At 43.3% G+C, this 14,458-nt stretch overlaps 2 protein-coding genes across 3 annotated transcripts; one reads left to right on the top strand and one right to left on the bottom strand.

Moving 5' to 3' along the window:
- Nucleotides 1-834: 834 nt before the first annotated feature.
- fsaf1 (40S small subunit processome assembly factor 1) lies at nucleotides 835-5,683 on the bottom strand. The gene is made up of 7 exons (XM_029002276.1): nucleotides 5,483-5,683; nucleotides 5,164-5,387; nucleotides 4,282-4,353; nucleotides 2,378-2,473; nucleotides 2,174-2,260; nucleotides 2,066-2,103; nucleotides 835-1,471 (listed from the first exon to the last, which is right to left on the bottom strand). Exons 1-7 carry the CDS (start codon nucleotides 5,565-5,567, stop codon nucleotides 1,348-1,350), a joined length of 726 nt encoding a protein of 241 aa, XP_028858109.1. The 5' UTR covers nucleotides 5,568-5,683; the 3' UTR covers nucleotides 835-1,347.
- Nucleotides 5,684-5,713: 30 nt separating this feature from the next.
- gnpat (glyceronephosphate O-acyltransferase) lies at nucleotides 5,714-13,841 on the top strand. Of its 2 annotated transcripts, none has more exons than XM_029002274.1 (16): nucleotides 5,714-5,841; nucleotides 5,969-6,160; nucleotides 7,382-7,558; nucleotides 7,731-7,860; nucleotides 8,151-8,278; nucleotides 8,363-8,438; nucleotides 8,680-8,831; nucleotides 9,137-9,282; nucleotides 9,409-9,632; nucleotides 10,183-10,431; nucleotides 10,508-10,587; nucleotides 10,737-10,877; nucleotides 11,035-11,134; nucleotides 11,300-11,393; nucleotides 11,483-11,544; nucleotides 12,468-13,841. In XM_029002274.1, the coding sequence occupies exons 1-16, from the start codon at nucleotides 5,818-5,820 to the stop codon at nucleotides 12,509-12,511; spliced, it is 2,019 nt and encodes a 672-aa protein (XP_028858107.1). In that variant the 5' UTR covers nucleotides 5,714-5,817; the 3' UTR covers nucleotides 12,512-13,841. The 2 variants fall into 2 exon arrangements, with proteins under 2 accessions (XP_028858107.1, XP_028858108.1); XM_029002275.1 differs by having other exon boundaries at nucleotides 9,137-9,267; nucleotides 12,468-13,840.
- Nucleotides 13,842-14,458: the final 617 nt, after the last annotated feature.

The following is a 14,458-nucleotide window of genomic DNA, read 5'->3' as shown; positions in this document are numbered from 1 at the left end:
GTTGTGCCTCTCAAAGTCACCCTAAAGGGGGAGACTATAGGGACAGCAGGAAGTGAGGCCTGTTGATCATGATTCAGACCCATGTGTGAAAAGATGTGTTTGGTTGGCATTGCCTGATTGACACTGGAAACCCAATTGTAAAGAATTTGGGTAGAAACACATTCTTTACTACCAGGGGTCACCAGCCCTGTACAGCTTAAAAGTCCTCTGATGTGGTCTTAGTGGTCCCCTAATGCTGTACCCAAATTTCAGCTGTGGTGCAGAATTAGACACAGTGAGATTTCCCCAGGTCGCGCCCGTTTAAATGCTAATGAGGAGGACCGCAGCCTGTAGATGCCCGAGTGGGCATTCACGGAAATGATGTCATCAACACTACTCACCAACCACAACAATTGGCGTGTCTGCATTTTTCCAGTAAAAAATAAATCCCTTGTTAAATGGCCAAAGCACTCTTTTGCTGTTTCTAGCCACTGCAGGGCCATAGACAGGATACGGGAACTCGTATAAATGTTAAATAGTCTCACAAAGTGAAATTTTCATGTCAGGGGACCCTCACACCTACTTCAACTCATGAACTGCGTGGTAACATGGAGCAAGGCTGAAGCAGACATGCTAAATGAGGGCCAATACAAAGGGCAGAATGGGTCGGTGACCCCTGCCTTACACGAAGGGGACCATCAAACAAGTGCACAACGGACCACAGGCCTGCTGAGCACATCGTATTCGGGCTGATCGTACATGTTCAGCAGGCTGCTTCAGAATGTCCAAGGGAAAGAGAAGCGATTACGGTGCTAGAAACACACACATTTCACACAAAGTTCTAAAAACTGCTGCTGAATCAAAGCATTTTGGACGTGTTTATGCATATGTTCCTTTTTATACACGACATTGTCCCCACCCTGATGCCTCTAGTGTTGGACAGATATCCAAGGGCACCGTCACTGTGGCGCCAGCGGCCAGAGAAACAACGCGGTAAGCTGAAATAACACGGCGTCCCGAGGGGAACATCCGATGTCGCTGTGTCTCGTCAGGCCAGCGTTTCACAACGCTTACCCTCCCTGCATCGGTACCTTTTTTTTTTTTTTTTAATTATTTATTGATCCCATGAAAATGTGAAAGGATTTGTACTCCTCTGTGGTTTGTATACTGCTCCGCATTCTGTCTTCATGTAAAGAGTGTAAATGAAAAGCAATGTCTCCTCCTTCTCCTTTTCAATAAAGAAATAAACTGTGATTAAGGAAATGACTGGAAATGCTGCCTCCTCATTTCGGTTACTGCGAAATTTATGTCCACCATTCCCAATGCTCCGTGAAAGCCGATTATAAAACAGTGCAGAAACGGCGGTTATCACTTCTTTGCTTTGGAGTTTATTGTCTGTATGTCTTTGGAGCTCAGGACCAGCATGCCGTTTTTAAACCGCCCCATCTGGCCCACGTGCTCGGAGGTGGAGGAAGGTTTCCGCTTCTCTTTCCTGGTGAGAGAAGGCAGAGGGACGAGTCACTTTTTCATCTCACACATTCAGAGGAGGCGGTGAATAAAAAGACCTGCATCTAGAAAATATGACTGGCAGAGAAATCAGGGTAATGTGTCCTTTTACAGTTTTGAAAAACATCATTATAAAATGTGGAATGAACTGCTGTGTACAGTAAACTCCAGTAGTTATGTTGTTTCAGTAAAACAATAAAAAAAATTGTCAGTTGGAGTGGCTGTTTGATCAGTCAGACCAATGTGCATTATAGGGTGTATAACCTCAATTTAAGAAGAAAATAAAAGTTATGGGGCTGTGTAATAAAGTGAACTTAGGGGTATGTTTTTTTTCAAACTGAGCACTGATAAACCAGAGGCTCCCACTCAAATTTTTCCAAATTAAATAAATAAAAAAATTCAAGTTGTCGGACCACAGAACAATTATATCACTTTGCCTCAGTTTATTTTAGATGCGTTTTGGCATCTGTTGACATGAGCTCTCTACGTGTTCTTGATCTATAAAATGTTGCCAAATAATTTCACAAAACTGTTAAATTCAGTGGTCATGATGGCAATGTTATGAGAGGGCTCAGCATACCTTTCTTTAGTGGGTTTCTTTTTCTTCTTCCTTTGCTCCTATAAGAAACATTAGAAAAGTTAGGCGATGTACATAGTAAGTAGTTGAAAAAAACTGAAACCCACTCACCAGTTTAGCCTCTTCTTTTTCTTTCTGCTTCTTCTCTTTTATCGATTTTTGATACTCTTTGTAATTCACATATTCCCTTTTGAGAGGCTGAAGGAAGATGGGAAAATGTTTCATGTAATAAAATGTTGTGTGGATGGAGACAGATAACAATTCAGCCTCTGTAGCCATGACAACACATTTGGTTTGTTTCTGTTGAAGACGTACCTGTGCTCCAAGCATTATGGCTCGCTCTTGTTCAAAAATCCTTTGTTGATTTTTCTGGAAGCCCGTTAGGCCAAACCTGTGCACCTCCAGTCGTGCCTAAGGATGGAATTGGGCATTTTACCACAACTGTTTAATAAAGAGGTCACGCAAAATGCAAGAATAATATGCAAGAAAAACTGAAGCATGTTTGTTCCAGAGTTGCCTCTTTTTACCTTCATGACTGCATTTCATGAGATGCTCATAGTGAATGATAAACTGTTGGGCATAAACATTCAAGACTGTTGGAAAACCATCCCTGCTGTCTACAGTCGTGGTTTTGAGAATGACACAAATACTGGTTTTCACAAAGTTTGCTGCTTCAGTGTTTTTGGATCTTTTTTTAGTCGTTTCTGTGGTCTATTAAAGTATAATTATAAGCATTTTGTAAGTTTATGCAAAGGCCCTTTTTTTCCCAATACCTCTCCAATTCGCCCCTGACATGTTGTCAATGTACTTCTGGGCCAAATCCTGCCTGATGGCGACCCATTCCTTCATAATCAGTGCTTGGAGTTTGTGGGTGAGCCCTTTGAGCCAGCATTTAGACATCATTACCGTTGGCATGAGACAGGACTGATGGTGGCGCTCACCTTTTCTTCTCCGTACATTAATTTTTACAGATGCCCCAAACAATCAGAAAGGGACTTCTTCACAGAAAATGACTTTTCACCAGTCCTTAGCAGTCCAATCCCTGTACTTTCTGCAGAATATCAGTCCGTCCTCGATGTTTTTCTTGGAGAGAAGTGGCTTCTTTGCCTCCCTTCTTGACACCAGGCCATCCTCCAAAAGTCTTCATCTCACTGTGCGTGCAGATGCCCTCACACGTGCCTGCAGCCATTCCTGAGCAAGCTCTGTAATTGTGGCACCCCGATCCTGCAGCTGAATCATCTTTAGGAGACCTGGTGCTTGCTGGACTTTCTTGGGCGTCCTGAAACCTTCCTCACAACACCTGATCCTCTCTCCTTGAAGTTTTTGATGAGCTGATAAATGGTTGATTAAGGTGCCCATCTTAGTAGCAGCAATATCCTTCCCTGTAAAGCCCTTTTTATGCAACGCAATGGTGACTGCATGTATTTCCTTACAGGTAACCATGGTTAACAGAGAAAGAACAATGATTTCAACCATCACCCTCCTTTTAAAGCATCCAGTCTGCTATTCTAACAAGATGATCACTGAAATGATCTCAGCAGATCCTTATGTGGCAGGGCTGAAATGCAGTGGAAATATTTTTTTTTGGGGGGGGGGGGGGGGGGGGGGGGGGTTAATTTAATTTTCATGGCAATGTGGGATTTTGCAATTCATCTGATCACTCTTCATAACATTCTGGAGTATATGCAAATTCCCATAAAAAAAATTGAAGCAGCAAACTTTGTGTCATTCTCAAAACCTTTGGTCATGATTTCAATTTATGGTGGAGAGAAACCAAGATTGAAATGTTGCCATCAAGCTCCCTGCTTTTGTAGAGACTCAAATGTTCAACTTTTTTTTTCTTTTTTTTCCACACACATAACCTCATGTGTGTTATTTTATAGTCCTGCGTATTCATTTAGTTCCATAATGTGAAACGTGCAAAACCCATGGATGAGTAGACATGTAAAATTACTTGCATGGCCATAGAGAGGGCATAGTGTGCTTTGTAAAGTACATCTAATCTCAGATGTTCCCAAAAAATACTGTTAAGATAGTGGCAGAAAGAGCTAAATTCCATAATTTAACCATGAAACCGGGTCTCTAAAAGACATAACTGTCTGGTTGTAATGAAACATTAATATTCTGAATTACGTCTTAAAACGTTTTCTGAAACTTTCTGCTCCTTAAACATTGAAGGATCAATAAAGTAAGATCTAAATGGCCTTCAATGTTGTTACCTTCTCTATACTGAATTCTTCATCTTCCTGGTTATTTTTCTTCTTCTTCCTCTTCTTCTTTGCATCTGGAGGCTGATCAGAGAGAAAATAAAAAGTTCAATGTCCAGCATGGACAGAAACGAACACCACACACATAAGAAGTGACGAGTTTACATAGTGGGCATAATAATAATAATTATTATTATTTTTAAAAAGGGATTTCTGGCTAAACGACCCGGCCCTGCAGCACCCAGACGCCACTCAGATAGTGCAGAAAAGCGGAGGCGTATTCTACAAAGCAATTCAGGTTAAGACAGGATTGGAGATGATCCAAGATGATCCTATACGAACCTACAGCATGATCTTGACTTTAGGTTTTAAATTAGCCAGATTGAGAAATGAGAATTTGCGCTTTATGGATTATGTTCCCAAGGCAGAGCACACAATCAGACTCGAGCCTAATTCAATTTTGCGAAAGTGCGGTGATTACAACAACCTAAGCCACATTTCATGATACTGTACTAGTATGAATTGTATTGCTTCTTTAATCAGTGGTCAGCTAAAATAATTGAAAATGGTTATTCAATAAAAAATTAAGCGTTTAACTTGACAGTCTTGGGTTCACAAAAACAGAATCCACTTGTCTCATTTTTGCAGTTTAATATGCAGATATTCCATCATTACAGATATTACAGAGATATTTACAGCATCTATCAGACGCACTTATCCATAGGGACTTACAATCAGTAGTTACAGGGACAGTCCCCCCCCTGGGGACACTCAGGGTTAAGTGTCTTGCTACTACCAATATCGAGACAGGAGTTTTCTAATAAACGCACAATGAATTGGGATTTGCCACAGGTGTAAAATAATTCCACGACATTAACGAGCCCACTAACACACCTTGACCTCAGGCGCCTCTGTACCCTGCACGTCTTTGCCTTTCTTCAGCGGGTCCTGGAACACGACCACCTCCACGCGTGGGCCGCTGCTTGGCCCCGGGGGCTCTTCCACGCCGCACGCTGCCGGCCGGCCGCGGTCATCCCGCCCGGCGCGGGCCGCCGCGTCGACTCCCCGCTCTCTTTTCCGCTTTTCACCCTTCGCGTCTGGGTTTTTCTCTCCGTCTCCTGAGTAGCGCATGTCGCGGTGTGCGGCGTTGTTATAAAGCCGCTGCCACCATATAACACACGGCTAGCCGGCGGCTAGCAAGATGCACGCTTACCAAAATCGTAAAGCCCACGGAGCACCTGGTCCAGAAAAGTCCGATCCGCGTCTCCTTCCTCGCCGTCTTCTTTAATACGACCCATTTCAACAAGTCACAGCGTTAAAGCTGAAACGATAAATAAATACGAATCACCAGCGCCGAGAACACGGGAGGCGGAAATAAAAACGCGAAGTGGGCCCCGTCGGCCGCCGTCGCTCTCTCGCGTTTTTTTTTTTCTCGAGCCGGAAGTGGCCAGCGTCCTCGCAGAATGGCACCACCACCCGTGTGAATTTCGCCGTCAAAGTTCCTCAGCCTCGGCGGCGCGTTTCTCCTGCTCCTTCGCCGGTGGACCGATGGCGTCTAAAGCGCTGTACTCGGTACGTGGACGTTCGCCGAGCGACATTAACTTGTTTTTGGGGTGTCATCAGACGAACGTCAGCCGTTCTTTACCTAAAAACAGAGTTTTTATGTGACAGTTGACGAGCGCTTGTGCTCCGTTTTAAGCACAGAGATCCAGTCCTGAAGAAGAGGGATGACTTCGAGGACATCCTGGAGGAGCGGAGGAACTCCAGCGACCTGAGATATGCTTTCAAGTGCTACACCCCTGTGCTGTACAGGGGTCTGACCCCCTGCAAAGCTGCAACGTTGAAGTCCATGGTCCTGCAGTCAGAACAGCTCCTGCATGTCATCAACCAGGTAAAGTACAGTTTTTTAAGTGATTGTCATTGTGATACACATCCCATAACAACCTATCACAATGCAGGCGTGACAGGCGCCCGGCGAGCAGTGGGTTGGGAGCCAAACCGGCAACCTTCTGATTACGGGGCCGCTTCCTTAACCGCTAGGCCACCACTGCCCCACTTTTTACTCTGATGCATCTTCAGGACACTAAAATGACATTTCTGTACTAAATCCATGTTACATGTTACAAGGCAGGATTTAGAGTAGAGTGGAAAAAACAAGAAAAAACTCTTGTGTTGTATGCTTTGTTCTAAATCATAAGTTCACAAAATTTGGTTCACAGACACCCTCTAGCAATACAAATTATGACATGAGACACACAGATACACACAGATTTAAAGGTTTTGTTTTTTAGCTTTTATATAGGTCTCGGTGGTACTGTATATGAAGTCTTTTTCTGAAATTCAGCCGTGGTGCAGAGTTGCAGCCACATTTAGCCAGTCCCACAATGAGATTTCCCCAGGACACGCCATTTTGGTGTGTGTGTGTGTATCTTTACATTTTACGAGCGAGCGTGTTTCCCACTATGCTACTTCCTCCCACTAGGGCTGCAACTAACGATTATTTTAATAATCGATTAATCTGTCGATTATTTTATTTTTTTTATTAATCGGATTAAAAAAAAAAATAATTTAAAACAAGAAAAGCATTCATTTCCAACCCTTTACTCAAAAACAGAACTAAAATCTTGCACAAACATCTTTCCTCTACCTCTGCTCTTTTTCTCCTCCGTCCTCTGCAGGCCTCAGTGCGTGAGAGAGACTGAGTGTGTTCCCTCCGCCTTCAATTTTTATTATTTTTAAAATAATCAAATTTCTCCTCGTTGCGTGACTCATCGAATTGATTATGAAATTCATTGACAACTCTTTTAGTAATTGAGTTTTATCGATTTAATCGATGCGTTTTTGCAGCTCTACCTCCCACTATCACTTTAAATGATAGTGCCTGTAGAAGTGAGGGGGCATTTGCGGAAATGACGTAATCAACACCATTTACCAACCACAATTTTTTGACGAATAGGGGACACCGTCCAGATCAGGCTGTCTGAGCAGTGAAGCAGAATCGGCAAAGCACTCTTTTAACACCTATCGCCATTTCTAGCCACTGCAGGACCATTGACAGGCTAGATGAAGTCGTATTAATATTAAATAATCTCACAATAATGTCGGTCCCCAGGTTTCTGCAGAGTCGGGGGAAAGTACAGACGTTGTGAAGGACGAGGCCGCGGCCATCCTGGAAGAAATGGCCCATCGTCTGCAGCTCCGCACCATCCGCTTCTTTGCCTACACCCTCAGCAAGGCCTTCAAGGCTCTTTACCGCAGTGTGTGTGTAAACGAGGAGGGCATCCAGAGGGTGGGTGCTTTTTTGACGCAAGTAATCATAAGGGCATTCCATCCAATGTGACACAGTTGACTTGTTTTTATTATTTTTTTACTCTGCATTATTAACAGTATGCAGTATGTCTACATAACTGCTCTATTTTCTGGAACAATTTGTCACAAGTTGTTTATGTGCACCTCTGCAGCTCCAGCAGGCTATGCAAGAACATCCGGTGGTGCTCCTGCCCAGCCATCGCTCCTACATGGACTTCCTGATGATGTCTTACATCTTGTATACGTATGACCTCTCCCTGCCCGTCATCGCTGCAGGAATGGGTATGTATGGTTTTAACCTATTATTTTATGTCTTTTTCATTATTACGTTCAAATTATTAATATAATTATGTTTATTGTTGTACCTACCTAATTTCTTAAATTTAACATTTTAAATTTCTGATATTTTGTATTATATTAGTATATGTGGTACTTTCTTTTTTGTATATTTATAGATGCCTGTCCGGCTCAGGGACTGCATGTAATTCCGTTGTACTTGTTAAAATGACAATGGAAAAAAGTTCTGGTTCTGGTATTTGATCTTTAACCAGAATGGTTCCTCTATTATGCAGATTTTCTCGGCATGAAGTTTGTTGGCGAAATGCTGCGCATGTCGGGAGCCTTTTTTATTCGACGCTCGTTTGGAGGAGACCAGCTTTACTGGGCGGTGTTCTCAGAATATGTAAAGACAATGCTCAGGGTGGGACCGTCTCTCTGTGGTTATAGATTTTTATAGATTTAATAGATTGCTGTCAGTTATACATAATTTTTTTTGTCCATTTAGAAGGGATATGCTCCCATCGAATTCTTCCTGGAGGGCACACGGAGCCGCACTTGTAAATCGCTCACTCCAAAACTCGGTAGGTGTCCTCTGACTCCTATTTTTGTGGAGCGATTCTGCTTCACATCATTTTTATTTCCCATAATATATGTTTAGTGCATGGCAAAATGGCCTTTTCACACTTCTTTAAAAGTCCCAGACTTGATGCTAAATACTCACTTCACTTTTACTGATTTATGACGTCTGGTTTGGCATTAAACCGAATCTCTGTTTCATTGATCAGATTTATTCATCTCCCCTCCCATCTCTCTCCTTCCCAGGTCTGTTGAACATTGTGATGGAGCCCTTTTTCAAGGGGGAGGTGTTCGACGTAAACCTGGTGCCGGTCAGCATGAGCTACGAGCGTGTGCTGGAGGAGTCGCTCTACGCCCGCGAGCTGCTCGGTGTCCCCAAACCCAAGGAATCGACATCAGTAAGCGCAGCCCAACAGGCACACCCGCGTCATTTCCGGACACCCTCCAACCCATCTTCTAAACACTCATATCCAGGTCAATGTTTGAGGGGGTTTGAACAGGTTTTTGACAGATGCAGCAATTAAAAAATTATATTAATAATGAATGGTATTCAATTCATATGCAATGTATTTGTAAGCTGTTTGTGAATTATTTTCTCTGAATATTTGATGGAGAATTTTGTAAATCTGATTATTTGTCTTAGGAAGCGGTGTGTGTGGTTGTAGTGCTTGTAAGCAGTGTTGAACCCTCTGTGTCGGCTCAGGGGCTACTGAAGGCGAGGAAGATCCTCAGCGAAGACTACGGCAGCATGCACGTCTACTTCAGCCCACCGGTGTCGGTTCGCAGTCTGGCCCAGGGCCGGATCAATCGATCGCAATTTAACCTAACACCAAGGTGTGGAGGCTCTGGGTACAAACATCTCCTAATGAGATTTCGTTTTTTAAACCAGCATATTACATATTATGTGCTTTTACAGGGTAGCTTTCATTTAAAATCGATTTGTGTGTTCTAATATATATTTGATTTCTGTTTCAGACACGTAGCCCAGAAGCCCAGTGAGGAGACGCAGGCCTTCGTGAACGACGTGGCCTACAGGATAGTTCGGCTGCAGCAGGAGAACATGGTGGTGAAGCCCTGGGTCCTGGTTGCGACGCTCCTTCTGCAGAGCGTGGAGGGGATGGAGCTGACTGAGCTGATGGAACAGACGTCCTGGCTCCGGGACCTGGCTCGAATGTTCGGAGCCTTTTTAGACTGGCCAGGTACAAGACCCCTTAATAGTAAAGTGGTACTTGGTGGCCCCGTAATCAGAAGGTTGCCAGTTCACATCCCAATCCGCCAAGGTGCCACTGAGCAAAGCACCATCCCCACACACTGCTCCCCGGGCGCCTGTCATGGCTGCCCACTGCTCACTTAGGGTGATGGGTTAAATGCAGGGGACAAATTTCACTGTGTGTGCCCTGCTGCTGTGTTTCAGTGACAATCACTTCACTTTAATATGCCATAAATGAGGCCACCCTGTTTAGAAGTGGCTTTAACTCAATGGCTTAACACTCCTTTGTCAGGACTGTGTTGTCTGGTCTGTTTGGGGAGTGGCGTTGACAATACAGTGTTTATGTGGCCAGCAGCCATGATGTAACATGATGTGATGTGATGCTCTGTCAGACTGGGTGGGAACACCGCTTGGGGGGCGTCACAGGGCTGTGGGGAAGGGGGGGGGCACACTATGCTACTCTCTGCTGTTTGGTCAGCAGTCGCCCTGACAATGGCCCAGCATCATGCGTCACTGTTTAACAACCTCTTTGTCTCCAGATCACACTCCCTGCAGTATGGTGGTCTCCTCCAGCATCTCTCTGCACAGGAACCTGGCTTGTGTGTCTGGCAGCCGCATCAGCCTGGTAGTAGAGGGCCCGCAGGGCCCCGAGACCCCAGAGGAGGCGCTGTTCAACCGGGCCGTGAGCGTTTTGTCCTGCGCCTCCTACAGGAACCAGGTCCTGCACGTGTTCCTGCGGCCCGCGCTGCTGGCCATGGCTTTGAGCAACGCCAACTCTTCCCGGAAGGGTGAGGGAGGTCTAGGGCTTTTTTAAATACAGCATGTCATCTTTTAATGTTAAAAAAACGATGTTTCTTACGGTAGAGGACATCTACAGCTGCTTCGACTTCCTGCGCAACGTGTTCTCTGACGAGTTCATCCTCTCTCCTGGAGCTTCTGTACAGGTGAGATGATGTTTCTGCAGGAATGAGTCATTTACCTCAGTCACCTTTTTGTAGTCCTGAAATATTAGTACAACCCTGTTGAAATAAAATCCAAAGTAACACGTTTAGTTTGGAGTTCTCGTCATCACTAGCTATGCGTCCTCCTGCAGGACTTCGATGAGGCCTGTCACCTGCTGGTGAAGTGTGGGGCTGTGGAGCTCCTACACCAGGATGTGGTGATGGCAGAGAGCGGCCGGACTGTGCTGTCCTTCCTCACGCTGCTCTTGGAGCCCTTCCTGCAGGGGTATCAGGTATCTTGTTGTTTTTAGTTCTTCTACCCCAGTTAAACTGCCCATTGCATAAAATCAGTCTGCCATTCTTGATGCAGGGTATGAGGTTTGTATAGTCAGTATACAGTGTGCCTGTCTGTTGAAACATCTCAGAAATTCTGTGTGTGTGTCTGTCTAGGTTGTGTGTCGTTATCTGCGTGAGGAGGCTACAGAGAACCTTACTGAGAAGCAGTTCATCCCTGCAGTTCGGAGCTTTGCTGTCAAACTCCATTTATCAGGTGCCTCCTCTGTTCCTTGTGTGTGCTTCGGTGTGCGTGTATTGCCAAGTCAAATTTAAAAATTTGAATCATTTTGATCCTGCAATAGGCAGGTACTGACCTCTTCTGGTGCGTATTGGTAGTGCAGGTGATTTTCTGGATTTTTTAAACATTTTTTTATTTCAGGCAGTCTGAAATGCTACGAAGTGCTTTCATCCGACTTGCAGAAGAACGCTCTCAATGCCTTAATCCGACTCAACGTGGTCAGGAGAGTCAGAACGTGAGACGCCATTTGCAGTTACGGTTCAGTTTGATTACACTCCACGCATGTAATATGAAATGTTGTTTTTTTCTTTTTTTTTCTTTCAGCAATGAACAGGTCTTGTTCAAAGTCAATAAGGCTGCAGTGAACTCCGTTGAAGACACTCTAGGTAAGGATGGCCTGATGTCTAATCAGGTTGCTATAGTTTCTTCTATCCATGGAATGCTGATACACTCAGCATTCTCACTTGAGAACTAGAAAAATCGTCTAATTTCGAAACTTTCTCAACTAGAAAAAGTGAAAGATTTATTTTCAAATTAAGCACTATATTGTTCTGATTTTTTTTTTTTTAAGATTCCAGCATTTGGTCCAAACTCCTTTTGTCTGCATCAGTACAAGTTTTATTTACTTCTGGTGTGGGTCTCACCTATGAGACAGATAGCGAGACACCCCCTATATAAAGGCGGAATTAAGTTTTAGGGCTTTTATTCTCCTTGTCTGAAGCTACACTTGTCTCTGAAGTAGTTTTATGCATTATAGCAAGCATTAGCCTGAAGAGCTAATGCTTGCTATATATATATATTAATCGCAAAATACATGATTTTTAATTAGTTTCAATTTTTTAATCATACAACCGATTTACAACCATAGTGTTAAAGTAAAATTTTGTTTTGAACGGACATGAGTAAACCTCAGAAAAGTAGAATCCTGTGAGAGAGACTTTGCTCTACTAGGCAGATATTTACTATTGAAGTGTGTGTTGTAAACGAGTAAAAGTATGACAAGACTTTTGATGAGCACACCCTCTCATATTGAAGAGAAATATGATTTTGAAAGAGTTGCTGCTCAGTCTGCCAGCCGCCGCCCGCCCCTCACAAAACAGCGCCTGTGTTCTCATAAAAAAACATCATTACGATGCAGCATGCTGGCCTACATACGGATCGCTTTATTTTCTTTGCCTGATATTCCTGTCCCACTTTATATCTCGCACCGGCGCTCTGCTGCTGCTGCGGCTGCCATTCGGCGGAAAAAAACACAGAGATGCTGATCCTTTCAGGCGGCGTTCACTCTCTCCTCCTCCGTTTCTCGCAGGAGGAAGAATTCCCACCCAGAAATCCATCCTCGCCCGACTGTGAGTGTCTCGCTATTCCATGAGAGTCCTCTCCCGCCTTCATTAACGTAAAGCGACCGGCTGCGCAGCGTCACCGACTACAGAGGCCGTTTCTGCAGTTTCGGAGGTTGTTGAAACATGCGGCCTGTACAATGAAACCATTTTGCTACGGTTCTCTCTGCTTGTCATTGGTACAGTAGGGGGCGGCACAACAATATGCAGACAGTACAAGCTCTGTTGTTACAATTACCGTAATCTGGAATTGAGTAAAATTTTGGAATATGAACGTATTGGATTCCCATTTGTCCAGTCCAGCCTGGTACTGTATGTTTCTACTTGTAGGCTGGGAGTAGATGCACAGATGATGATGATGATGATGATGGTCAGTTTTGCCAAAAGGGGAATTTTTGCTATGATTGTTCCAGCTCTCTCGTAATCGCATGCCCGATGCCAGACTGTAAAAAGCAGTGAGCATTTCTGGGTGTTTATTTTGTTGCCAAATGCATTAAGACACATGCTTGATCTATGCTTTAATTATATAAGTATATATTTTTGCTTTTTCCTTAACACATGCACTAAGGGCCTGTCCTTTTCTGACTTTTGTCTTTTTACATTTGTGATTCTGCTTTCTGTTATTTATTTTCTTGCTCCTTCCCTTTTGTTTTGTGGGGGATTATGTCTCTTTTTTTAGAAGTTTAGAATGGAATATGTTACAAGAAATGGGTCATGTTTCCCCGCCCCCCCCCCCTTCTTTGTGCATTCTTTGTGATCATAGATTTAAAAAATAAATAAATAAAATCCGGGTTTAGTGGGGAGCGGTGCTGAGGGTTTTACGTGTTGACATGCCTCCCTCAAAAGAACAGAGTTTCCAAGTGTAAGCCAACAGTGTTCTGTCGTCGTGCGTTTACATTTCTATCACTGCCACCGTCCGCTGGTTTCCTGTGCAATACTTCTGTGTGGGTTGAACCAAGTCAGATTTATTTAACATGCAACAGCGAATGTGCGTTTGTAGGATCTGGTACCGGTTCTAATTGCCTAATTTGGGGTTTTATTTCCCATAATGTGTTATGCACCTATTTGCCAAAATCCAGTTGGAAAACGAAAGGCTGAAGGTGGCGTTCATTTATAAAGGAAATGTCCCTTCCATTTTACACTCTGGTTCTTTCAGTGATGTGCTGAGGACAAAGGTCTGTAAACCTTTTAAATGAAGCGTCATTGCCGATGAACCACAGCTTTGCTAAATTGCCAAAGTATCTGTTGAATTAACATTGTTTGCTGTGTGTGTGTGTGTGTATTTTGGGGTGTGTCATAAGTAATCACTGTACTGATATTATCAGGTTGGTTTTGAATATAAAGAGCTTGCGAGCAAATTAAATTACATTTCTTCTATAAAAAAAAACACGTTTTTGTTTTTTTTTTATTTATTTGTTCATTATTTGTCCTAATTAGACACATGATTGTTGTAAATGGTGTGTTCATTTATGTTAAAGATTATGGCTAATTGATTGTCCATTATCATGTAAGTAATGGATTTTAATATATACAATCAAAATAGTATGGAAATATTCATCATTTGAAAAGTTTGTTCATTAACAGTCTTTATTCTATTATTGTTTTGGGGCTGAAGGTTTGAAGGATTACTAGTTTAATTACATTAACGAATGATTATATAATCATTTTTTACATTTTTCAAAAAAAAAAAAAAAAAAATTCTGGCCACTAGATGTCAGACTTGCTTCTCGAGGCTTCGGTCACGAGTGTGCTTTCCACTCTGAGGGATCAACATGAGCTACTTAGCAATTCACCGGAGAGACGAAGCGAGAAAAACAAATGATAATAGAAATATCAAACTCTTTCCGTCCCTTTTAAGTTGTTGTTGTGAAGACGTTTTCTAACTGTCACATATCACATGAAACCTCCTTCGCTGCCATGTGCAGAGCGTCTGTAGAAATGTGGGGGTGGTGGAAAGGAC

The sequence above is a fragment of the Denticeps clupeoides genome, chromosome 14, assembly GCF_900700375.1.
Source record: "Denticeps clupeoides chromosome 14, fDenClu1.1, whole genome shotgun sequence".
NCBI classification, from domain to species: domain Eukaryota; kingdom Metazoa; phylum Chordata; class Actinopteri; order Clupeiformes; family Denticipitidae; genus Denticeps; species Denticeps clupeoides.
The sequence above is the reverse complement of the archived record's forward strand: the minus strand, read 5'-3'. Positions and strand labels throughout refer to the sequence as shown.

Coding starts and splice junctions, on each gene's coding strand:
- gnpat (XM_029002274.1), top strand. CDS start 5,818: ATGGCGTCTAAAGCGCTGTACTCG. Junction 5,842..5,968: donor CGTCTAAAGCGCTGTACTCG/GTACGTGGACGT, acceptor CTCCGTTTTAAG/CACAGAGATCCAGTCCTGAA. Junction 7,861..8,150: donor CGTCATCGCTGCAGGAATGG/GTATGTATGGTT, acceptor TCTATTATGCAG/ATTTTCTCGGCATGAAGTTT.
- fsaf1 (XM_029002276.1), bottom strand. CDS start 5,567: ATGGGTCGTATTAAAGAAGACGGCGAGGAAGGAGACGCGGATCGGACT. Junction 4,354..5,163: donor CAGAGGCGCCTGAGGTCAAG/GTGTGTTAGTGG, acceptor CTCTCTGATCAG/CCTCCAGATGCAAAGAAGAA. Junction 2,474..4,281: donor AAGAATTCAGTATAGAGAAG/GTAACAACATTG, acceptor TTCCATCCTTAG/GCACGACTGGAGGTGCACAG.